The 26,031-nt window shown below is 41.7% G+C and overlaps 1 protein-coding gene across 1 annotated transcript; it reads left to right on the top strand.

The window, feature by feature from the left end:
• Positions 1-11,859: 11,859 nt before the first annotated feature.
• Positions 11,860-12,828, top strand: LOC146041493 (C3a anaphylatoxin chemotactic receptor-like). The gene has a single exon (XM_083161461.1). It carries the CDS (start codon positions 11,860-11,862, stop codon positions 12,826-12,828), a length of 969 nt encoding a protein of 322 aa, XP_083017587.1.
• Positions 12,829-26,031: the final 13,203 nt, after the last annotated feature.

Raw genomic sequence — 26,031 nt, 5'->3', positions numbered from 1 at the left:
CAGAAGAAGAGTGAGACGTCGTCATTATACATATCCAAATTATATATCATCTATTCATATAACATTTCTTGTAACATCTAAACATGTCCGTTAATAATTTCCTTTGAGATGATACATAGATTTGTCAGGTCTAATCGTGCATAATATCTCTCAAAATACACCATCTGTAATAGCTTTTGCTTGACCATAAGAATTTGTGGAGCTGACTTCTTTGTCCATTGGATTAGTAGACACTTCCTTGCCACTGTGAGGATAGTTATAAGCAAGGGGACAGAGTGTTTACTAATGTAAAGGTTGTGTCAAAGATAGGTTGATCCATGGTACATTTAATTGCAGATCCATGTGTTTTACAAATCATTTTTTTTTCACACCTTGTTGAACACAGTTCTCAGTAGTCAATTTAAAATTAATTACTGTAAAAAATAGGATTCATTACAAATGAGATCTCAGTGCACTAAAACAATGAAAAAAACTCCAGTTCTGCTATCTTATTTTTGTACTCTTTTTTTACATATATCTTTATTTGAAACATCTACTAACAGAAAAATAAATGACATAGGGCAGTATTCAATGAGAATTTTCTCCTTGCATGGCGAGAGGTTTTTTTCTATCGCCATGCAGTCGTCGTGTTTTTACGGAGATTCTCCATGTTTGGAGATTCTCCGTCACGGGTCTTTAGACACTATTCAATGTCGCAGGGGCTAGTTGCCCCTCGCGGCGAATCTTAAACCCTGCGGCGGACGAGCATCCGCTGCAGGGAGCCGTGGGAGCCGTGGGACGGTGGCAGGCAGGGAGATTGAAGTCTCCCTGCCTGCCCCAGAACGTATGTGGAGGGGAGGAGGGCTCCCCGGGACCCAGGCAGCACAAGCTGCCCACCCCCAGAGCCAGCAGGGGACCGGGTATATTCAATGCTCCCGATCATGCATATGTAATGATCGGGTGCAGTGAATATATGAATATCTAATGAGCGGCTCTCGGCTGTTATGTGTAAAAAATATATATATAATTTAAATTAAATATATATTCATGTGCTATTGGCACATGAATAAAAATAGCATGCCCCTTCACAGAATAAAATTCCTGATTTTTTTACACCAAAATTAAAAAAAACTTTGGTACTTATGTATTATCTGGGCTGCCGATTTTTTGATTGTATGCCTTAACTTAAGGCATACAATCAGATGCGATGCGATGCGATGTTTCAATGTTAAAATGGACTGAGTCCATTTTTACATGGAATTCAATGGGAAAAAGGGGTCCTTTTCATACCCCTACTATCCAAGTGGGCATGGAGTTGGATATAAACCTGTAGCGAGCGTAGCGAGCCACCGAGCCCAAAGCGTGGCGAGCGGACGGTATTCTGTGTCCCCTCGCGGGGCTCGCTACGCTCGCCACGCTTCGGGCTCGGTGGCTCACTACGCTCGCCACAGGTTTATATCCAACTCCATGCCCACTTGGATAGTAGGGGTATGAAAAGGACCCCTTTTCCCATTGAATTCCATGTTAAAATGGACTCAGTCCATTTTAACATTGAATCCTATGGAAAAATCGGGTCCATCGCATCGCATCGCATGCGATATGGTTCAAAATCGGCAGCCCAGTTAGTACATAAGTACCAAAACTTTTATTTTAAAAGTTCACATTCCACTTCTCCATGAAAAGATGGAGAATTGCTACATGGATAGACACGGTGAAAATCACTGATGCTGCTTTCCCACTGCCTACACGGGTAAAGACCCGTTTTTTTTAAACGGGTCTTTAAACGGGTAAGAGCCATAAAGACTCTTTCCCACTGCAGCTTTTAAACGGTAAATTACCGTTTAAAAGCTGTTTTTGTCACATTCACACTTACCCGTTTAAAAACCCATTTAAGCAGTGTAAAGATAGGGGGGGGGGGGGGGATTTAAAAAAAAAAAACGGCGTGGGGTCCCCCCCACTGCCGTAACCAGCACCAGGCTGAAAGAGCCGGGGCTGGTAATAAAAAATCAGGAAACCCGACAAATAGGGGTTCCCTGATTTTTTACAACCAGCCCCAGGCTCCAGGTCGGGGCTGGTTCCCAAAATACGGGGGACAAAATGACTAGGGGTCCCCCGTATTTTAAGAACCAGCCCCAGGCACAACCAGCCAGCAGGGTAATGCCACAGCCGGGGGACACTTATGATATAAGTTCCCGCGGCCAAAGCATTAACCCTACCGACCAGTCAGCCTGGCCAGGGGCCCTGGGGGAGTGGGGACCCCCCCAATAAAGGGGTCCCCCCCCTCCAGGACTTACCTGACCAGGCTGAAGCCTGGTGCTGTCCCCGCTGACCCTGGAGCGGTGGTCACCGGGCTGATGGTATTGTGTAAAAAATAGAATAAAAACCATTGTCTTTTACTGGTGAACTATGAGTCCCAGCAAGCCTCCCCCGCAAGCTGGGACTTGGAGAACCACAAGTCCCAGCCTGCGGGGCATTAAAGGGCCCGCTGGGTCTTGTAGTTCCACAGTAAAAGAAAGAGTTAAATAAACACACTGACACACGTGAAAAATAAAAGTTTAATACATACATAACACATACATACTGATACTTACCTATCTTGAGCCCGTAGGTAGCCCTGGTCCTGATGTCCTGGTCCGTGTCGGCGTCTGTATCCAGTCGGCATCCCTGTCGGCGACGGCGTCGGCGGTCCGGAGTCCGAAGAAATCCATTTGGGAAGCTGTGGAAGGAAACCATACTCACCTGTCCCAGCGCGACGTAGTCCAGGTAAGGTCTTTGCAAAAAAAACAAACCGACACCCGAACCAAGCGGACAGCTGAGAGACGCACGGTGTGTTTACATCATGCGGCTCCGCCCCCGAATGCCGCTTTTGGCCGCCTTGCGGCCTAGCGGCCAATCAGGAGCCGCTAGGCCGCAAGGCGGCCAATAGCGGCATTCGGGAGGCGGAGCCGCACGATGTAAACAAACACACGTGCGTCTCCGTCAGTCCGGTCTGGTTCGGGTGTCGGTTTGTTTTTTTTGCAAAGACCTTACCTGGACTACGTCGCGCTGGGACAGGTGAGTATGGTTTCCTTCCACAGCTTCCCAAATGGATTTCTTCGGACTCCGGACCGCCAACGCCGTCGCCGACAGGGATGCCGACTGGATACAGACGCCGACACGGACCAGGACATCAGGACCAGGGCTACCTACGGGCTCAAGATAGGTAAGTATCAGTATGTATGTGTTATGTATGTATTAAACTTTTATTTTTCACGTGTGTGAGTGTGTTTATTTAACTCTTTCTTTTACTGTGGAACTACAAGACCCAGCGGGCCCTTTAATGCCCCGCAGGCTGGGACTTGTGGTTCTCCAAGTCCCAGCTTGCGGGGGAGGCTTGCTGGGACTCATAGTTCACCAGTAAAAGACAATGGTTTTTATTCTATTTTTTACACAATACCATCAGCCCGGTGACCACCGCTCCAGGGTCACCGGGGACAGCACCAGGCTTCAGCCTGGTCAGGTAAGTCCTGGAGGGGGGGGACCCCTTTATTGGGGGGGTCCCCACTCCCCCAGGGCCCCTGGCCAGGCTGACTGGTCGGTAGGGTTAATGCTTTGGCCGCGGGAACTTATATTATAAGTGTCCCCCGGCTGTGGCATTACCCTGCTGGCTGGTTGTGCCTGGGGCTGGTTCTTAAAATACGGGGGACCCCTAGTCATTTTGTCCCCCGTATTTTGGGAACCAGCCCCGGACCTGGAGCCTGGGGCTGGTTGTAAAAAATCATGGAACCCCTATTTGTCGGGTTTCCTGATTTTTTATTACCAGCCCCGGCTCCTTCAGCCTGGTGCTGGTTTCGGCAGTGGGGGAAGACCCCATGCCGTTTTTTTTTTTAACGGGTAAAGGGCTACCCCTTTCCCACTGCCGAAAAAACGGCTATTACACGTTAAAAACACTGCTTTTTACACGGGTAACAAAAACCGGTATTTGTTACCCGTGTAAAGCAACCTGGAGCTTTCCCACTGCAGCTCTAGCCGTTTAAAAAGGCTAAAAAAACGGCATTTACACGTGTAAAGCCTGCAGTGGGAAAGGGGTATGAGAAAGATGGCGAAAATATCACATTGAATAGGGCGGTTCACTTTTTTAAAAAAGCACAAATTCGCCATAAAAGACAGCAAATTTTTCTCATTGAATAATGCCCATAGTCAATGTGCAAAACATATTGCATAGTGTAATAGTGTTTTCTAAAGCCAAGACCGTGCAAAAGAATAAAAACTTGTGTGGGCTGGAGAGACATAAGGGGGGTGGGGTGGGGGGGGGTGTGGCTGTGTGAGATTAGGCGCACAACACATTGGGGTAAGGAGCACAACAACACCACAAGTCCAAGCTTATTCATGCACAGGTGATTTAAACCAGGCATGTCCAATCTATGGCCCTCCAGCTGTTGTGAAACTACAAGTCCCATCATGCTTTGCCACAGTTTTGCTATTGGGGAATGCTAAAACTATGGCAAGGCATGCTGGGATGTATATTTTCACAACAGCTGGAGGGCCATAGTTTGGACATGCCTGATTTAAACTATATTGTTTGGTCAGTAATAATACTACCTTCTTCAACGAACAGATATCCTCAAAGAATAACCTATTAGAGAACTGGGAGCTTAACCTGATACCATGTGTTTTTGTGTGAACACAGGTATGTTTTTGGTTAATAAGAACATCTTCTAACTGGATACCGCAGTAATGACCATTGGTCATTAAACGCAGTATCAGGCCATTTTTATTGCCCAAAATGCATTAGGCTAATTGGATATCCCCAAACGTTTAATTTAATGCAATTTAGTCATTTAACTTGAGCAATGTCAAAAGCTCAAACAGATTTGAACTTTAAGATGGCCGAAACACATTTACTGAAAAAAAATCACATAAAAAATGTATTACACACTTCTCAATTATTGTAAAATTCACTGTAGTGAGGTTATTGGCTCTTTCTTTTTACGTAACACTAATTGGTCTAAGTTAGGAAATTCATATGAATTTTAACTTAAGATTTTGTTAAACCAAATTTCATCAAAATCTTATTTGATGCCATAAAAAAAACATTATTCAGTGTAAAGGACCCAATTTACATACCATGGGAACGCCCTTCCTGTCCTTCATAAGGTGTTCTATCATGATCTGATCAATTCTGGTGGTCACTTACAATGCCTAACATAGGCGTGCGCAGCCCATTTTATTAGGGGGTGCACCGTGGTAATATTGTTATTACTCTGTATAACAGTACATGCATATAAAGTAAAAAAATATATGGATTATGCAGGAATGTAGTGATATGACAACGGTCTAATACAATTAACAATGCAAAACACACAATTGATTGATGGGCACTAACTTTAATGGAATACAGGTCTAAAAAGCAAAAGACTTTGGTAAAAGGTATTGCTGGTATTGCTAGCGGCAGGGAGTTGTTCATAAGGGTGGACACAGCATTAGGGGGTGCCTGTGCACCCCTAACACTCAATGTGCGCACACCTATGATGCCTAAGCACAGTGTAAAATCCCCTTCATTATTTAGGAACATCTTGGTTTACGCAAGTGAGTTTAAATGAATGCCAAACTCATTTTTTCCCCATGTTGTGAAGAAGAAATCACTTGTGCACTGGGGAGGACATTGCAAAATAAGTTTCTTAGGAGAAAATGATAAAATTTACTTAAAGCTTCTAAAAATAAAAAGAGGTTATGCTGCCCATAGCAACCAATAAGATATATATTATTTCCTTGGACACAGTAGAGAAATTATATACTGGGGTTTATTTACTAATATGAGAGTTATATTGAAGATACAATGTTACTATGGGCAATCAATCAGATTCTATTATCTTCTAAAAAGTGCCAAATAAAAAAAATAAAAGGTACTTGTTTCCTAGCACGGCCAAAATCGCGGGCATCGCGAGTAATTTTTAATGGTCTACGATGCGACAGACGCGATGCCCGCGATTTCTCATGGAAATGCATTGAAAAAGTCAAAATCGCATCGGTCGCATCGTATGCGGCCAAAATAAGCATAAGATGGTACCGACGCGATGCCCGCGATTTCCCATAGGAAAGCACAGCGAGCCACCGAGCCCGAAGAGTGGCGAGCGCAGCGAGCCCCGCGCGCGGACGCGGATACCTGTGAAGCCCGCTAAGGGACGAGTTTACCTGTGAAGGTATCCGCGTCCCCTTGCGCTCGCCACACTAATCTATTCTCAACTCCACACCGACGTGGATAGTGGGGGTATGAAAAGGTCGGAGGACGCATTCCGCCGCCCCTCGTGGGCTCGCTGCGCTCGCCCTGCTTTGGGTTCACGTTGAACGTGGGGTGGCGTTACATTTTTTGGGGGGGCCATTTCACTGGTCAGGGTGTTTTTTTGGGGTCTCTGGCCCATTTAACATTGTTCCCTATGTTGATTTGGTTAAATTGAGGCATTTTACATTGTTCCCTATGGGAAATCGCGGGCATCGCGTCGGTGGCATTGCATGCAATTTTTTAGCCCGCATGCGATGCGACCGACGCGATTTTTTTACCTACGATGCCCCAGATCAAGATAGTTGTGGCCGTGCTAGGAAACAATTACCAAATAAAATAACATATTCTGATTGGTTGCTATGGGCAACATCACCTTTTCATTTTTTAGAAGCTTTAGTAAATTTACCTCTTCACGAGGCAGATGTATTAAACAAGGAGAAGAGATAAACTGGAGATAAAATGGAGATAACGGGGAGATAAAGTGGAAGGAGATAAAGCAGTAGTCAATCAGCTGTGTTTGAAATATGACAGTTGGGAGTTGATTGACTGGTGCTTTATTTCCTTCCAATTTATCTCCATTTTATCTCTAGTTTATCTCTTCACCAGGCTTAATACATCGTCCCCAATGTGTGATAAAGATTGGCAGATCTAAGGCACTCTGCATGGCTTACTTAGTAGAGTGTGAAGGGTAATTATTGAGCTGCAAAGAGAGTAACTTTGCTCCACATAGATGTAGCACTCATGGTTCCGTGTTCGATGGTGGGGGGTTGCCCATGTGTATGCGTGAATATACGCATGCGCAAACCCCTTTGGCGATTTTCACATTTTTCAAGCCGATCACTTCATGAGGGATGGAATAAGGGTGGGCAGGGGCTGGCCAAAGGAAATGTCCAGCGTTATTTGGGCATCCCCATAAAAATGCTGGGCTTTCCCCTGCACAGGCAGGTACGGCATTGTCTGCTCGGGGCGGGCAGCTGATGCCACATGACATCAGCGCCCTCCCACTTATCGGCGAACTGTGGGCGGAATAAAAGTCAGTTTAGAATGTATTTTATTACTAAAGGGGGGAGAAACCATTTGATTATGTGTGCGACCATCAAATGATTTCTCTCCCATTTGGCCGCATGCGAGGGGATGTGTTTCGGAACAAATCCCGGTACTCTTTACCTAGAAGGGCACCCATCGCGGCCATCGCGGGCATTGAATGCACTAAAAAATTGGGTGCGATGCGACCGACACGATGCCCGTGATTTCCCATAGGGAACAATGTTAAATGTCTCAATTGACCCAATTTTCCTGTTCAATGCCTCAATTGACCCGATTTTTCTGTTCAATGCCTCAATTGACCCGATTTTTCCATAGGAAACAATGTTAAATGGGCCACAGAGGCCAAATAGGCACCCTGAAGTGTGAAATGGCCACCCCAATTGTTAACGCCACCCCACGATCAACGTCAACCCGAAGCGTGTCGAGCGTCGGCGGTACGCGTCCTATGACCTTTTCATACCCCCACTATCCACGTCGGCGTGGAGCTGAGAATAGAAAGTGTGGCGAGCGCAGCGAGCCACCGAGCCCCGCAAGGGGACGCGGATACCTTCACAGGTCGCATCGCACCCGATTTTTTACTGCATGCGATGCCCGCGATGCCCGCGATTTTTTACTAACGATGCCCACGATCAAAATCGTGGGCGCCGTTCTAAGTAAAGAGTACCCAAATCCCTCATATGCTAGCGATGGGATTCATGAATCGGGAAGGGGGGATGTTCAGCCGGGCAGCGAGCGCCGTTTACCTGTTCACTAGGATGAGAACATATGCAGCGTAGCCAACAGGTCTGGCGCTCAGTTACCATCAGATATTTTATACATTGACTTTGAAGCTTATTTTTTTTGGTGCACTCTAAACAATGAATGAAAATATTGTCATGGACAGTATTTGGAATTAAGACAAACAATTCAAATATGTCAGATGTCATCTATAAGTATTCTATATTAATGTTAAATAGGTGACTTACCAATATTGTAAGTTACTATTCAAACAAAAGTTACTGTACCTAAACCTTTGTCTTATGTATTGCTATAACTGGGATTTCCTGCAATTCTGAACTGGAGTTTTACAAACATATAATATACTTTATACATTTTTTTTTCTGTCTTGACATTAAGACAAATTAGTTGAATTTTATTAATTTATTCCCTTTTCACTTCAAAGCGAACAAACAACATTAAGATTGGAGTGGTGTAAACATCTCTCTCACTCTATCCGCTATACAGTATTTGGTTCATTCAGCAATTATCATCAATAATACAGAGCGTATGAGTCCTGGAGGCTGATATAAAGCAGGATAATGAACATTAAAGTAACGATTAATCTGGAATTTTTAACAGAACAGGTGCTCTCAACTGACCTAGCATTCTGGTAATATCTGTTTTATTATTATGATGACGATTAACATTATTATTATTATTATTATTATTATTATTATTATTAATACTGCTACATATAAAATTGTGTTACCATCAATTACCTAATATTTCTACCTAACTTTTTTTTTTTTTAATTGCTTATTTGTAATTGTTTTTTCTTTTATTTTCACCTTTCACAATGCTCCGGAACAGCTGATATTTACTGAAACAATATTACACATATTTAATTTATAAAACAAATGAGAATACAAGTTCTACAATTGCCATTGAAAAAGGTGATAAATAAAGGAATATAATCAGGAGTAAATAAGTATGTACTATTCTTATTGTGATACCGTATGCATGTGAAGCTAGTTAAGGCATAAAATAACTGGAAAATACTGTACAGATTGCGTATCCCTTATCCAAATATCCATTATCCAAATTATTCCGAAAACCATAGTCTCCAGAATGTACTTTACTTTTTTTGCTAAAAACCTACTGGGGACATCTGTTACTGACACTACTGGGGAAATAACATGTAGCTGGCACTTAATATGTGCAAGGACATGATTGCTTGGCATTCAAATTCAGTGTCTGACATAGTACACAAACTTTGTTTCATGTTTTAAAACCTTGTTTCATGCACATATAAAAGATATTTGTGTGTATTTCATGTGTTTCATGTGTTTGATGTGTTTATACAGCATATATGCAAAATACCTTAGAATACCTCATTCAAATATAAAAAAATTACAAAATACGGAATAATCCGTTTTCCAAAACTCTGTTCCTGAATATTTTGGAAAAGGGATACTCAACCTGTATTATATGAAAGTCATCTGTTTAATTTTAAAAAAAATGGTTAAAATCAAACAACAAAGTTATTCGTTCTTGACACATTTTATAGATAGATATATAGATAGATAGATAGATAGATAGATAGATAGATAAATCTACTAAACACATTATTAGTATTGTGACAATGGGCAATTATTTAAGGAAAGTTTTACCTTTTACACTTGGATGTATTGCCCTTTCTTTATTTATACATTTCTGTATGTGCATATAATGTGTTTTTTTTCTGTGTAAATTTTATATGATATTCGGTACTTATATGTAAGTTGGGCACCCACTATAGTTAGTACGCTCATACCCCCACTATCCATGTCGGCATGGAGTTGATTTATATAGTGTGGCGGGTGCAGCGAGCCACCGAGCCGGAAGCGTGGCGAGCGTAGCGAGTCCCGCGAGGGGACACGGAAAACTAAGCAAATAGTTTAGAGGGAGCCCAACTAACATATAAGTACCTGATATTCTTGCCATTGAATACTAATCTTCTGAATATCATTGAATGCTATCACTGATAAATATGGCATTATCAGCTACAGAGAAAGAAAAACATCAACAAGTATATAGTGTGTTTCTTGTATTTAAAATAATGAGAATGTACAAATGATCAAAACTACAATAAAAATTAAATAATAATTCATCAATGAAAAAGGAAATAGAAAATTAAAAATAAACTAATTTGAGGAGAGTATTGATTGCATTTCTATTTGGATCAACTGAAATCTACTTTTTCCTGATTCGTCTTCTGAACTTCTGATTTTGTGTGAGACATCTATTGTGGTAGAGACACTCTGACTCTAATTTATTTATTTTATTGTAATTTCGCATCTCAGTAACATTTGAGACCCCTTAAAATACTGCTCACAGTGGCATCATAGCAAAAACTATGAACTCTTGTTTCTGAGCAGATTACACATTTTTTGGCACATGATGTCTTAGCATTAAGGATAAGTTGCATATTTTGAGCAAAAAATACACTTGCGGGGAAGGTAATTGGGTGTGAGGATAAGAAAGTGAGAGATTTGGTGAGAAATCTCCATTTCTCCATTGCCAAATAAACATTTACACTGAAAATCCAGGTTGAATTTGCTGTGTAAAAGATTGCCGCTTTAAAAAAAAAAAAAAAAAAACTAATATTGCATACATTTCAAGCCAAGCCTTCCCATCCCAGATACGAACCAACAAATTGCTTCTCCAGCCGGGCCGGCATTTCATTGGACCTGCTGTCAATGCAATTTGGACACTTTTCATGCGATTGAAACCGCATGAAAACTCTCCATATTGCATGTACATTGCCTAGTATATGGCCAGCCTAATTTAAGATGTACTTAAAATTTGATTTATACCATAATATTTTAAACAATATTTACTTATTAATAAATTTACACATTTTTATCCCAAGTTACAGTAAATGTGCTGTATAGTGTTGATTTGTAGTACTGCTCCTAAAATTACAAATTCTGGCTTATATAAACAAGGTAAGCTAAATTAATATTATTCCAATACAGTTTGCTTTTCAGATTTATTATGAGATGTATTATATCATAAAATGACAAAATTTTGAATTATTTTTACATATGGTTTATGTTTATGTACTTGTTTACTATACATGTATAAACATGTTTGTAGGGTGAAGGTCAACATGGACATGAATCTCACCTCATCCAATGAGAGAGAAGGTATGGACTACCAGTAAGTATATGACTACAGTGTCAACTTCCTTCCTCCTCCATACCCCATATCTGTTGCACCAATATGCCCCCCCTCCTCCCCCCCACACACACATACACTTTATGAACCTAAATGTTAGGACAATAGAGTTTGAAAGAGGCCCAATCTTACATGGGCTGGTGGGAGAAGTTGGACGACCTTTGCTAACTATAGATTAGAAGCATAAGCAGGACTCCAACTCTATTAAAGTACAAATAAAGAGTTTTGCACAGTAGTGTTTTTAATTATAAAATTAAGTGATAATGGAACACCCAACATAGTAAATGTCCCCAAATGTAAATAATGTTACCATTAATCATTTTTGAATTAGTTAACTTTTTATTTTGATTCTGCGCTTTTCTTAAAATTTCCTTTCCTGATTTTGAGACCATCATTTGATCATATGTACTGCATGTTTAGAACATAATTTTAAATATTATGGTGACTTTGAATTACTCAGTGTCACCACGGTAATTTGGGTAGTATTGGTTTCCAAGGAACCCCAAACCACATATCTCTACTTTGAAGTCTACAGTATTTATGTTTATTAAATGTAAGCAGCATATAAGTAAAGGAAAACAAGAATTTCTGAACTATATTTACAACATGGAACTTTTTCAGTTGAGTGAAATTCATAACACACTGAGTAAATAATGCTACGACTATGTGTGCCTCATTATGCTTCCAGGACAATACTTACGGACTATGGACCAAATCCTGATACACCTATCATCAAATACACCTTTTTGTCTATATTCAATCAAAAACTGTCAATCATTTTCTACAGTATCATTTTTATTTTGGGAATTCCCGGGAACGGCTTAGTGATCTGGATTGCCGGATTCAAGATGAAGACTGAGACTGGAGTGTGGTTCCTCAACCTAGCCATAGCCGATTTCATATGCTGTATAATCCTTCCTTTGAAAATTGCAGACTGGGCTTTGTATTTAAAAGGAGATGTTGCCTATACATTATGTCAAGTCAGTACCGGAATACTGTATATAACCATGTGTGCTAGTGTAAATTTTCTGGCCACCATGAGTATTGATCGCTGTACATCGGTAATGTGGCCAATTTGGTCAAAGAATCATAGAACACCAAAATGTCTCCGCAGCATCTCAGCAATAATTTGGGGTCTGAGTCTGATTTTAAGTGTCCCTCATGTGATTTTTAACTGTGTGTATTCTGATATGTCTGAGTGTAAGGGGAAATTAGATTTTTCTAAATATACCACTCCCATGAACAACATGAAAATTGCTAGGTTGGTGACCATGTTTGTGATCCCTTTCACTATCATTCTAGTGTGTTACTGTCTAATATTTTCGAAACTTATAAAAGTTAAAAGACCAAATATGTCTAAGCGACCATACGGGATCATTACAGCTGTTGTGATGTGTTTCTTTATCTGTTGGTTTCCATATTACACTTGGCCCTTAATACCAATACATTACAAATCTTCAGAGATAGATAATACAGTATATGTAATTTCTGTCTGTATGGCTTACTTTAACAGCTGCATTAATCCCATCCTTTATGTCTTCATAGGCCAAGACTTTAAAGAGAGTCTAATGCATTCATTACCATCCAGACTGGAAAATGTTCTCATTGAGAACTCTCATTAGTCTACAAAAGAAAGAGAGAATTTAAGTAGCGTTCTAAGCAATAGGAATGATTAAGATGGTATGTGGTTGTTAGGTCAACACTTAATGGTCAACATACAATCATTGAAGGTCAACTGGCCTTAGGTCAACACCTTCTTTAGGTTGACATGGCTTTAGGTCGACAGGGTCATAAGTTCGACACATGCATTAGGTTGACAATGGGAAGGTCAACCGTCAAAAGATCGACACAGGTTTTTCATATTTCTATTGAGCCGACATGTACTCACATGCAATATTTCAGTGCTATGCTTCGGGCTTGATACCTCGCTACACTCGGCACACTATTATTTTCTTCCTCCACTAGAGCTGTTGAGCCTGACTAGATGTTGGGCCTGAAAGGGTTAAACTAACTAGGAGGTATAGTGAATGTAGGTTACATATTATACTGTAAATATGTTTTTGCTATTTCCACCCTATGCAATTTTCATTGAAATTGACTGTAGTTATACGGTATATATGCACTCTTTAAATTATGCAAATAACATTGCAGTTCATAAATAAATGAACAGTACTTTTTGCTTTGAGAAATGTGTGTACCATAGCGTGTGAGATATGAAATTAAAATGTTTTATCTGTTTTATGTCTTTTGTATTATTAGGAATTTCATGACTGATACATGTTATCTTCTGAAAGCATGCTTCCTTATCTAGTTTGATTTCCTAAAGCAAAGAACATTTAGGGACAGATGTATCAAGCTTCAAAAAGTGATACAATGTACAGTGATAAACAGCCAGCCAATCAGCTTCTACCTGTCATGTTTTCAGTCTGGCTGATTGGCTGGCTGTTTATCACTCTCTATTGTATCACTTTTTGAAGAACATAAGCAATGTGATAGGCTGACTTATTTTCCCCCTTCTCCATCTACAATAGCTGACTTCTCAGTTTTACTGTACTTGAGTCTGGTACAACTCTTGGGAAGCAGAGTTTGTAATAATTCTTATTTAGCAGGTCACACAGGACACTATGCTCTTACACAGCTGATGTTAAATAATACTCAGTCTTGCAATGTTTTTTAAGTGATCAGTAGCACACCCAGGGGGGTTTCCGAGTACCCAGAAACGACCCCCCTCCCCCCTGATGAAGCAAATACAATTTTTTTGCTGTTTGAGCATCGTGGCCATAGCTCCGCCCACTTTCTGGATTAGGCTCCGCAATTCGCTGGGCTGTATAATTAATGATGGGAGTGCTGAGGCACAGGAAGGAGCACCTTCTAAGACTTATAAGGACTGGCAATTCAGACCGACTAGGGTAGAAGCACTTAACAGTACCATCATATATGATCCAAAGCTACCTACATTACTTCTTAGAAAGGCCCTAGGTGGATGCCCTAAGTGTTTTTCCAGAGTGCCAGACCACTCCAACCATATATATATATGTATATATATATATATGTTTCAAAATAGAAAGAGAGAGGGGGGCGCTTTAGGTGCATAAATGATGTTTAACCCCTTCCCGACATTTGACGTACATTTACGTCATGGTCGGGAAGCACTTCCCGACACATGGCGTAAATGTACGTCATGGCATTTAACTGTCACCGCGTCTATAGACGCGGTGACAGTTTCAACATGTCTGCTGTCCCTGACAGCAGACATGTCCGTGCATGCCCAGGGGGGGCTGCGATGCCGCCCCCCCGTCGGCGATCGCTGTGATTGGCTGTTCAGTGTGAACAGCCAATTACAGCGTTTTCCTGTGTCACCGGCGAATAACGTTCGCCGGTGACACGGGATCAGAGGTGATTGGTGCTGTAAAGTACAGCACCAATCACCGCGGGGTGTAAGGGTGACACTGGTGTCACCCCACCTCACCCCGCCCGCCCCCAAAGGCCGTGATTGGTTCGTCGGACCGACGGACCAATCACAGCCAAGGAGGGGGATTTAAACTAACGGTGACTGCACTGCAGACGCCATTCCGGTCTGGAATAGCGTGCAGTGCGGTCACCGTACCCCCCTGCCGCCATACTGACCAGAACCTTGCTCCATACTTGCTCCATACTTACCTGATCGCTGCTTCATCACTGCTTCCTGGATCCTGTTGCTACTTGTGCCTTCCTGTGAAATTGTGCTGCTGCAGTGTACTAGCTAGATAGAGAGAGAGATAGATAGAGAGATAGAGAGAGATAGAGAGAGATAGAGAGAGATAGATAGAGAGAGATAGAGAGAGAGATAGTGTCAGAGAGTGCTATATTTTGTGCTGCTGCAGTGTGATATAGTTATAGATAGAGATAGAGAGAGAGAGATAGAGAGAGAGATAGATAGAGAGGCCTAGTGACAGAGTGCTATATTTTGTGCTGCTGCAGTGTGATAGTTATAGAGAGATAGAGAGAGATAGAGAGAGAGAGATAGAGAGAGAGATAGTGTCAGAGAGTGCTATATTTTGTGCTGCTGCAGTGTGATATAGTTATAGATAGAGAGAGATAGAGAGAGAGAGAGAGATAGATAGAGAGGCCTAGTGACAGAGTGCTATATTTTGTGCTGCTGCAGTGTGATAGTTATAGAGAGATAGAGAGAGATAGAGAGAGAGAGATAGAGAGAGATAGTGACAGATTGTGCTATATATTTTTGATATAACTGACTGCTGCCCCCTCCTTTTGTGCTGATCAGTATAAATTAACTGATCAGCAACTTTTTGGGGGCGCAGGTTTTTTTTTATATATAGATATACCTGTCAGTGCTGCTGCTGCAGTGTCATAGAGTGATAGATAGTGAGAGATAGAGAGATAGAGAGAGATAGTGACAGAGAGTGATAGAGAGTGCTAAATTTTGTGTCTGCTGCCCCCGCCTTTTGTGCTGATCACTATATCTGAGGTGATCAGCAACTTTTTGGGGGGTACAGAGGTTTTTTTTTTTTTATATATACCTGTCAGTTGCACCAAAGGTTGTGCACCTGCTGCACCTCACTGGTAATCAGTCTCGCATCACTGATCACCTTTTTTTTTTTGTGTGTGTGCTGTGGGGTCTTTTTTTAATTTTTTTTTTACACACACTGTGATTTTGTGGGTGTCCTGTGGCCGCTGTGCGCTGATCAGTGACGTACATCACTGATCATCTTTTTCGGCACAGGGTTGATCTATATATTTTTTTTTTTGATCAAATTCCTGTTGCCTTTGAGCGCTGTTCAGTGACAGACGTTACTGACCAACATCTGTGCTCAATTTTTGGCGCAGGACCTTTTTTTTTTTTTTAACCCCTTAAATTTTTTATTTTTAACCCCTTCATTTTTTTTTTTTTTATTGGTATAAAGTATTTTTTTTTTTCTGCACCACATACACACTACACACTACATACCCCCCGGATTGAAATAAAGTTTGTACCCCCCCCCCCTACACTATACACGTGTTGAAACATTTCACTACCAGTAACACAAAAATAAAAATGGCATCCCAAATGTCCTCCCAAATGTCCTCCCAAATGTCCTCCCAAATGTCCTCCCAGTCATCCAGGAGAATGTATTCAGTGGAGGAGGCATATGCCATGCTTGCTTCTGACTCTGACACAGCCAGTGATGCAAGCGGGGAATTTGAAGGATTCGCCTTAAGCTCCTCTTCCTCCTCTGGTGATGAGGGACCCCCTCAAAGACGCCCCCGTAGAGCAGCTGAGACCCCCCCCCCAATAATTGATCTCGTATGGACCCCACCACCAGACAATTTTGAGCCCCAGGTTCCTGAGTTTTTGGCCATGCCAGGAATCCAATTTGATTCCACAGGTCTCAGAGAAATTGACTTTTTCAAATTATTTTTCTCTGATGATTTTATAAATTTAATGGTGGACCAAACTAATTTATATGCCCAGCAGTTTATTGCTCAAAACCCCACGTCATCATTTGCTAGGTGGACCCCTGTAGATGCAGTAGAGATGATGACGTTTTGGGGTCTGGTGTTTCATATGGGCATAGTAAAAAAGCCAGAAATTAGGCAATATTGGAGTACAGATGTTCTGTACAGTACTCCATTTTACCGTATGGCCATGACCCGGACTCGATTTGAGACAATTCTTAAATTTATACATTACACCGATAATGCACAGTGCCCACCCAGAGATGATCCCACCTTTGACCGGCTATTCAAAGTCAGGCCGGTCATTGATCATTTCAGTGCCAAATTTGAAGAGGTGTACATCCCTGAAAAATTTATTTGTATCGACGAGTCCCTTATACATTTTAAAGGAAGGGTTAAATTCCGCCAGTACCTTCCCAGTAAGAGGGCAAGGTATGGCATAAAAATGTATAAACTGTGTGAAAGCACCTCAGGGTACACCCACAGGTTTAGGGTTTATGAAGGGAAGGATTCAAGAATTGAACCGCCAGAATGCCCCCCCTCCCTCGTAGGTGTTAGTGGGAAAATTGTCTGGGATTTAGTGCACCCCTTCCTGGATAAAGGTTATCACCTCTATGTGGATAACTTTTACACCAGCATCCCCCTGTTTAAGGCCCTTGGTTCAAGAGGTACAGCAGCTTGCGGTACTGTGCGCAAGAACCAAAGAGGCCTCCCAAAAACGCACATTGCCCAAGTAATGAGAAGGGGTGAAAGCAGGGGAATATGCAACGAAAATATGTTGTTGGTCAAATATAAGGACAAGAGGGATGTCCTTATACTGACAACAATTCACGGAGACAGTACCACCTCCATCCCTGTACGAGGTACCAGTACCCACACCTCAAAACCTAATTGTATCCTGGATTACAATAGGTACATGGGCGGAGTGGATCTTTCAGATCAGGTACTGAAGCCGTACAGTGCCCTGCGGAAAACAAAAATCTGGTACAAGAAGGTGGCCGTGTATATCATCCAGATGGCACTGTATAACGCTTACGTGCTATTCCGTTCTACCGGCCAGAGGGGGACATTTATGCACTTTCAAGAGGAAGTCATAAAGGGCCTAATATTTGGGAACCAGCAGGCAGAGGGCCCCAGTACTTCTAGTACTGGCCCCCGTATTGTACCAGGGCAGCATTTTCCTGATGAAATCCCCTCCACTGGAAAAAAGGGCAGGACACAAAAAAGGTGCAAAGTTTGCTATAAAAAGGGAATAAGAAAGCAAACTATTTTCCAGTGTGACACTTGCCCCGACAAACCCGGCCTATGTATAAAGGAGTGTTTTAAAATATACCACACATCTATGGAATATTAGGTTCATAATTTCACCGTGCTTCGGGGGTCTTGCTAATGCCACATAGCACCCACCATTCATTCCACCAGAATCTGAGCCGCAAAATCCAAAAATCACTCCTTCCCTTCTGAGTCCTGCCATGCACCCAACTGGTATTTTTTGGTCACATGTGAGGCATTGCCGTACTCGGGAGAAATTGGGGCACAGATTTTGGGGTGCTTTGTCTCCTTCATTCCTTGTGAAAATGAAAAATTTTGAGCCAGAACTGCATTTTTGTGTAAAAAAATGTAATTTTTCATGTTCACTGCCCACTTGTATCAAAATTGGTGAAACCCCTGGGGGTTTGAAATGTACACTATACCCCTAGATGAATTCCCTGAGGGGTGTAGTTTGCAAAATGGGGTCACTTGTGGGGGGGTTCCACTGTATTGGTGCTTTGGGGGTCTTGCTAATGCGACATAGCACCCACCATCATTCCACCAGAATTTGTGCTGCAAAATCCAAATATCACTCCTTCCCTTCTGAGTCCTGCCACTTTTTGGTCACACATGAGGCATTGCCGTACTCGGGAGAAATTGGGGCACAGATTTTGGGGTGCTTTTTCTCCTTCATACCTTCTGAAAATGAAAAATTTTGAGCCAGAACTGCATTTTTGTGTAAAAAATGTAATTTTTCTTTTTCACTGCCCACTTGTATCAAAATTGGTGAAACCCCTGGGGGTTTGAAATGTACACTATACCCCTAGATGAATTCCCTGAGGGGTGTAGTTTGCAAAATGGGGTCACTTGTGGGGGGGTTCCACTGTATTGGTGCAACATAGCACCCACCATTCATTCCACCAAAATCTGTGCTGCAAAATCCAAAAATCACTCCTTCCGTTCTGAGTCCTGCCATGCACCCAACTGGTATTTTTTGGTCACATGTGAGGCATTGCCGTACTCGGGAGAAATTGGGGCACAGATTTTGGGGTGCTTTTTCTCCTTCATACCTTCTGAAAATGAAAAATGTTGAGCCAGAACTGCATTTTTGTGTAAAAAATGTAATTTTTCTTTTTCACTGCCCACTTGTATCAAAATTGGTGAAACCCCTGGGGGTTTGAAATGTACACTATACCCCTAGATGAATTCCCTGAGGGGTGTAGTTTGCAAAATGGGGTCACTTGTGGGGGGGTTCCACTGTATTGGTGCAACATAGCACCCACCATTCATTCCACCAAAATCTGTGCTGCAAAATCCAAAAATCACTCCTTCCGTTCTGAGTCCTGCCATGCACCCAACTGGTATTTTTTGGTCACATGTGAGGCATTGCCGTACTCGGGAGAAATTGGGGCACAGATTTTGGGGTGCTTTTTCTCCTTCATACCTTCTGAAAATGAAAAATTTTGAGCCAGAACTGCATTTTTGTGTAAAAAATGTAATTTTTCTTTTTCACTGCCCACTTGTATCAAAATTGGTGAAACCCCTGGGGGTTTGAAATGTACACTATACCCCTAGATGAATTCCCTGAGGGGTGTAGTTTGCAAAATGGGGTCACTTGTGGGGGGGTTCCACTGTATTGGTGCAACATAGCACCCACCATTCATTCCACCAAAATCTGTGCTGCAAAATCCAAAAATCACTCCTTCCGTTCTGAGTCCTGCCATGCACCCAACTGGTATTTTTTGGTCACATGTGAGGCATTGCCGTACTCGGGAGAAATTGGGGCACAGATTTTGGGGTGCTTTTTCTCCTTCATACCTTCTGAAAATGAAAAATTTTGAGCCAGAACTGCATTTTTGTGTAAAAAATGTAATTTTTCATGTTCACTGCCCACTTGTATCAAAATTGGTGAAACCCCTGGGGGTTTGAAATGTACACTATACCCCTAGATGAATTCCCTGAGGGGTGTAGTTTGCAAAATGGGGTCACTTGTGGGGGGGTTCCACTGTATTGGTGCTTGGGGGGTCTTGCTAATGCAACATAGCACCCACCAAAATTCCACCAGAATCTGAGCTGCAAAATCCAAAAATCACTCCTTCCCTTCTGAGTCCTGCCATGCACCCAACTGGTATTTTTTGGTCACATGTGAGGCATTGCCGTACTCGGGAGAAATTGGGGCACAGATTTTGGGGTGCTTTGTCTCCTTCATACCTTCTGAAAATGAAAAATTTTGAGCCAGAACTGCATTTTTGTGTAAAAAAATGTAATTTTTCATTTTCACATCCCACTTGTATCAAAATTGGTGAAACCCCTGGGGGTTTGAAATGTACACTATACCCCTAGATGAATTCCCTGAGGGGTTTACTTTGCAAAATGGGGTGACTTGTGGGGGGGTTCCACTGTATTGGTGCAACATAGCACCCACCATTCATTCCACCAAAATCTGTGCTGCAAAATCCAAAAATCACTCCTTCCGTTCTGAGTCCTGCCATGCACCCAACTGGTATTTTTTGGTCACATGTGAGGCATTGCCGTACTCGGGAGAAATTGGGGCACAGATTTTGGGGTGCTTTTTCTCCTTCATACCTTCTGAAAATGAAAAATTTTGAGCCAGAACTGCATTTTTGTGTAAAAAAATGTAATTTTTCATTTTCACTGCCCACTTGTATCAAAATTGGTGAAACCCCTGGGGGTTAGAAATGTACACTATACCCCTAGATGAATTCCCTGAGGGGTGTAGTTTTCAAAATGGGGTGACTTGTGGGGGGGTTCCACTGTATTGGTGCTTGGGGGGTCTTGCTAATGCGACATAGCACCCACCAAAATTCCACCAGAATCTGAGCTGCAAAATCCAAAAATCACTCCTTCCGTTCTGAGTCCTGCCATGCACCCAACTGGTATTTTTTGGTCACATGTGAGGCATTGCCGTACTCGGGAGAAATTGGGGCACAGATTTTGGGGTGCTTTTTCTCCTTCATACCTTCTGAAAATGAAAAATTTCGAGCCAGAACTGCATTTTTGTGTAAAAAATGTAATTTTTCATTTTCACTGCCCACTTGTATCAAAATTGGTGAAACCCCTGGGGGTTTGAAATGTACACTATACCCCTAGATGAATTCCCTGAGGGGTGTAGTTTTCAAAATGGGGTGACTTGTGGGGGGGTTCCACTGTATTGGTGCTTGGGGGGTCTTGCTAATGCGACATAGCACCCACCAAAATTCCACCAGAATCTGAGCCGCAAAATCCAAAAATCACTCCTTCCGTTCTGAGTCCTGCCATGCACCCAACTGGTATTTTTTGGTCACATGTGAGGCATTTCCGTACTCGGGAGAAATTGGGGCACATATTTTGGGGTGCTTTTTCTCCTTCATACCTTCTGAAAATGAAAAATTTTGAGCCAGAACTGCATTTTTGTGTAAAAAAATGTAATTTTTCATTTTCACTGCCCACTTGTATCAAAATTGGTGAAACCCCTGGGGGTTTGAAATGTACACTATACCCCTAGATGAATTCCCTGAGGGGTGTACTTTGCAAAATGGGGTGACTTGTGGGGGGGTTCCACTGTATTGGTGCAACATAGCACCCACCATTCATTCCACCAGAATCTGTGCTGCAAAATCCAAAAATCACTCCTTCCCTTCTGAGTCCTGCCATGCACCCAACTGGTATTTTTTGGTCACATGTGAGGCATTGCCGTACTCGGGAGAAATTGGGGCACAGATTTTGGGGTGCTTTTTCTCCTTCATACCTTCTGAAAATGAAAAATTTTGAGCCAGAACTGCATTTTTGTGTAAAAAAATGTAATTTTTCATTTTCACTGCCCACTTGTATCAAAATTGGTGAAACCCCTGGGGGTTTGAAATGTACACTATACCCCTAGATGAATTCCCTGAGGGGTGTAGTTTGCAAAATGGGGTGACTTGTGGGGGGCTTCCACTGTATTGGTGCTTGGGGGGTCTTGCTAATGCGACATAGCACCCACCAAAATTCCACCAGAATCTGAGCTGCAAAATCCAAAAATCACTCCTTCCCTTCTGAGTCCTGCCATGCACCCAACTGGTATTTTTTGGTCACATGTGAGGCATTGCCGTACTCGGGAGAAATTGGGGCACAGATTTTGGGGTGCTTTGTCTCCTTCATACCTTCTGAAAATGACAAATTTGGAGCCAGAGCTGCATTTTTGTGTAAAAAAAAATAATTTTTCATTTTCACTGCCCAGTTGTACCACAATTGGTGAAACCCCTGGGGGTTTGAAATGTACACTATACCCCTAGATGAATTCCCTGAGGGGTGTAGTTTGCAAAATGGGGTCACTTGTGGGGGGGTTCCTAACTTTTAGCATCTTATGGTGCCTTGAATCCTACATGGTGCCTAAAAAATAATCTCATAAAAAGGAGGCTCCAAAATCAAGTAGGTGCTCCTTCTATTATGAAGCCTGTGGTTTGGTCACCGTGCACACTAGGGCCACATATAGGATATTTATGAAAACAAAAGAATTGGGGGAATCAATTTTCAGTCACATTTCTCTAGTAAAATGTACTGTGTTCCTTATAAAAATGTATTCAAATTGCAAATCTGCAAAAAAAAAGAAATTTTGAAATTTCACCTACACTTTGTTTTAATTCCTGTGAAACACCTAAAGGGTTAACAAACTTCCAAAATGCTGTTTTGAATACTGTGAGGGGTGCAGTTTTTGAAATGGCATCATTTATGGGGGTGTCTCACATACAAGTCCCTCAAAGTCACATCAGAACTGAACTGGTCCCTAAAAAAATCAGTGTTTGAAATTTTCTTGAAAATTTGAGAATTTGCTATTCATATTGTAAGCCTCCTAGTGTCCCAAAAAATGAAAAGGAAGTTGAAATAATGATGTCAACATAAAGTAGACATATGGTCTATGTTAGTTATTCACTATTTTGAGTGGTAAGATTATTTGTCTCACAAGCAGAAAATTTAACATTTTGCAAATCGCTAAATTTTCCATTTTTTCACGATATTTTGGTATTTTTCACAAAAAAACACAGACTGTATCGACCCAAATTTACCACTAATTTGAAGTACAATGTGTCACGAAAAAACAATCTCAAAACCACTGGGATAAGTAAAAGCAAAAAAAAGTTATCCCCACTTAAGTGAGACATGTCAGATTTGAAAAAAAGGGCTCTGTCAGGAACGCAAAAACTGGCTCTGTCAGGAAGGGGTTAATAAAAGTGACAGGACACTTCATAAAAACAAGCCAAAGTTTGCTCGTACCAAACAATTCCTCACTGTGGGCTGGATACCACAAGATATGTATATATGTTTGATGGAACACTTCATCAGAGGGCGTGGCCGGCATATGCTCACTGACTGAATAAATGGAGAGCAGCTTGCAATCATATTGAGCTGCTTAGTGATTGACAGAAACACTGTCCAGTCACTCTCAATATACTAATCTTCCTATACAAAGGTGCATTTTTTTTATTATTCTTTTTATAAATCCACCAAAGCGTTTCCCCACCTTGCTTTCGCTTTCAGCTGCTTCCTCAGGGAGACAAAGTAGTAAGGAAGGCTTATCATGTTTTATGTGAGAAATGTTACCGAAGTTATCATAAATAATATCAATTGGTTATTTTACTTGTAGGTGATCATAAACATCCATTGTAGATTCCCTAAACCCACTGCAGTATGCCACTGCATCAAGTACAGGAATGACAGTACATTACTGCACTAAATAAAGGCTATACCAATATTAGGTATGTTAATTACCGCATCATCTTAATTGTCGTCCTCTATCCCCTCTTATTAGACCTTCACACTCCTCCTCCTCTTTTTTATGGTAATGGTCATTCTTTTTTTTATGACATTGGTCAAGCTTTTTTTATGTATTTATCCTATTTTTCTTATATATGTATTCCCTTACATATATTCCCTACAATAAAATAATAACATATTAAATATATATATATATATATATATATATATATATATATATATATATATATAATTTCAATATATTATGTGTTTAACGGCATACTTCTTCACCATTCATATAGACATATTTATTGCCCCTGAAGATGTCCTGAACAAAACGCGTAGGGTTGCGGATTGTCTCTGTTTTGGTACATCTTAAGAAAATGGAAATGTTGAAGAAAACACACATGGTGTAACATTGAATAAATGTATACTTGTTTTTATTGATTTGACTTATATTTTTTAATAGCCACCTAAAAGTGGGCATTAGTGAAAAAACTGTAGCGCACCTCTATTCTGTTTATACAGAATCAGAGACAGCAGCACTACCTGCGGGAGAAGGGAGGAGATGGAAGACATCTGAGTGATAGCGGCACAGCCAGAGGAAGGGCGCCTCCCAGCCGGGGAAGGATCAATAGGACCTAAGCCACTGAACCACCCAACCACAGCCACACAGCCCAGGATGAAACGTCTCCCAGCCGGGGAGAGGCGCCGCCCACTCTACCCACCACAAGTGACAGCTGCACAGCCTGTGGAGCAACGTCTCCTAATCGGGGAGAAGAGCCGCTGTTCTCTTCAACTCAGAGAGCCACCTCACCCTGTCCAAGTCCCGGCCACCGCTGCCACACTCACCAGGGGAGCGCCGTCCAAGGAAGAAGCGCCACTCACCTGCATGAGTGACAGCTGCCCAGCCGAGATAAGACGCCGCCCATTGTTCAGCAGCATGTTAGCCATCAGGCTATTTACAACAGAAAAAAAATGCATTAAAAAGCATTGTTAGTGCCCTAAAAAATGCTGCTGTACCGACTGTCCACTTAACCAAGGATATGTGGACAAGCGGAACAGGGCAAACCAAAGACTACATGACTGTGACTTCCCACTGGGTAGATGTATTGCCTTAAGCAGCACCAACAGCAGCAGAAACCGCAGTAACATCATCTCCCATTGTCATTCAGAGGCAGGCTACTCTGTTACTATGCGGAGATGTGTAAAAACTGCGCTGGGTTTGCAGTCTAGATGGCTGCTGCGGGATTTACCCTGGGTATACTACGTGATACCCTATACAAAAGTATACGTACAAAAACGGGAGGTGTGGGTATATCCTGCGCTAACCTTCACTGCTTAATGCTAGTGGGTGTGCATAAAGGATGATTGACACAATGTGTTAATAAATAAATTGTTTTCTTTATTATAATAAAGGTAGAAAAAATATATATGGTAAAAATATATATATGTTACAATGCTAATGATTCTCTAGGTAGTCCTAATACCGGTATACAACAAAACAAGACAAACTAACACAGAACATATAATGCACTACTCCTCTGTGGGCGTTTCTGATGCTTGATTATAGAAAGTCTCAAAGGGTAATACGGGGAGAGTAAAAACAGTCACTTGGTTTCCAGCAATAAATTTGCTTACCAGTAGATGGTGTAAGTGATGTGTGCAAGGTTTCCAGGGATACGATCCTCGTCTGCCGGCAGACTAAAACCTCCTATAGTAGCAGCAATCCGTGCAGCTTGCTGTGTAAGGAGGGATCGATTACTCTGAGATCGACGCGTTTCGCCTGTGTCACAGGCTTCCTCGGGATAAAGCAGAGTGATCTATCGCTGCCCTGGGCTCCTCTTTTATTATGGTGTGGTGGGCGTCGCTTCCGCCCGTCCACTGTGTTCATGGATAAACGCCCGTTCTCTGTGGGCTTCCGTGTGTCGCGTGCGTCACATCCGCCCGTTCTTACAGTCTGTGGGTTTGTGAGTAGCTTTGACTTCCGCCCTTACTGTTTTCAGCTTCTTTACTCCATTTTGTGCCCTCATCTCCATGGGGACCGTTTCAGTTTGGTGGCGATTAACATATAACAGACAAGGACAAAACATATAACGAAAACATTACTACTGAGACCTACGGGGTAATTTTATCATTGATTGTAAACATAGATAACAGTTGGGCCGCAGTACTTAGGGAAAAAATATATAAATAAATAAAGGATAAAATTTGTTTACTTCTCCGCTTAGTTTTTCATATAGAATGTGGTGAAATATAGGATGGTGTTTCTATATGTATTGGACAGATTCGATCTGGATACAAGATATATATACAAATATCTATCTATATATATATATATATATATATATATATATATATATATATATATATATTCACTGTTTTATCACCTTGACAAACGGGCG

The sequence above is a fragment of the Crinia signifera genome, chromosome 19 (assembly GCF_055691185.1).
Source record: "Crinia signifera chromosome 19, ASM5569118v1, whole genome shotgun sequence".
NCBI classification, from domain to species: Eukaryota; Metazoa; Chordata; class Amphibia; order Anura; family Myobatrachidae; genus Crinia; species Crinia signifera.
This window is presented reverse-complemented; position numbering and strand designations above follow the sequence as displayed.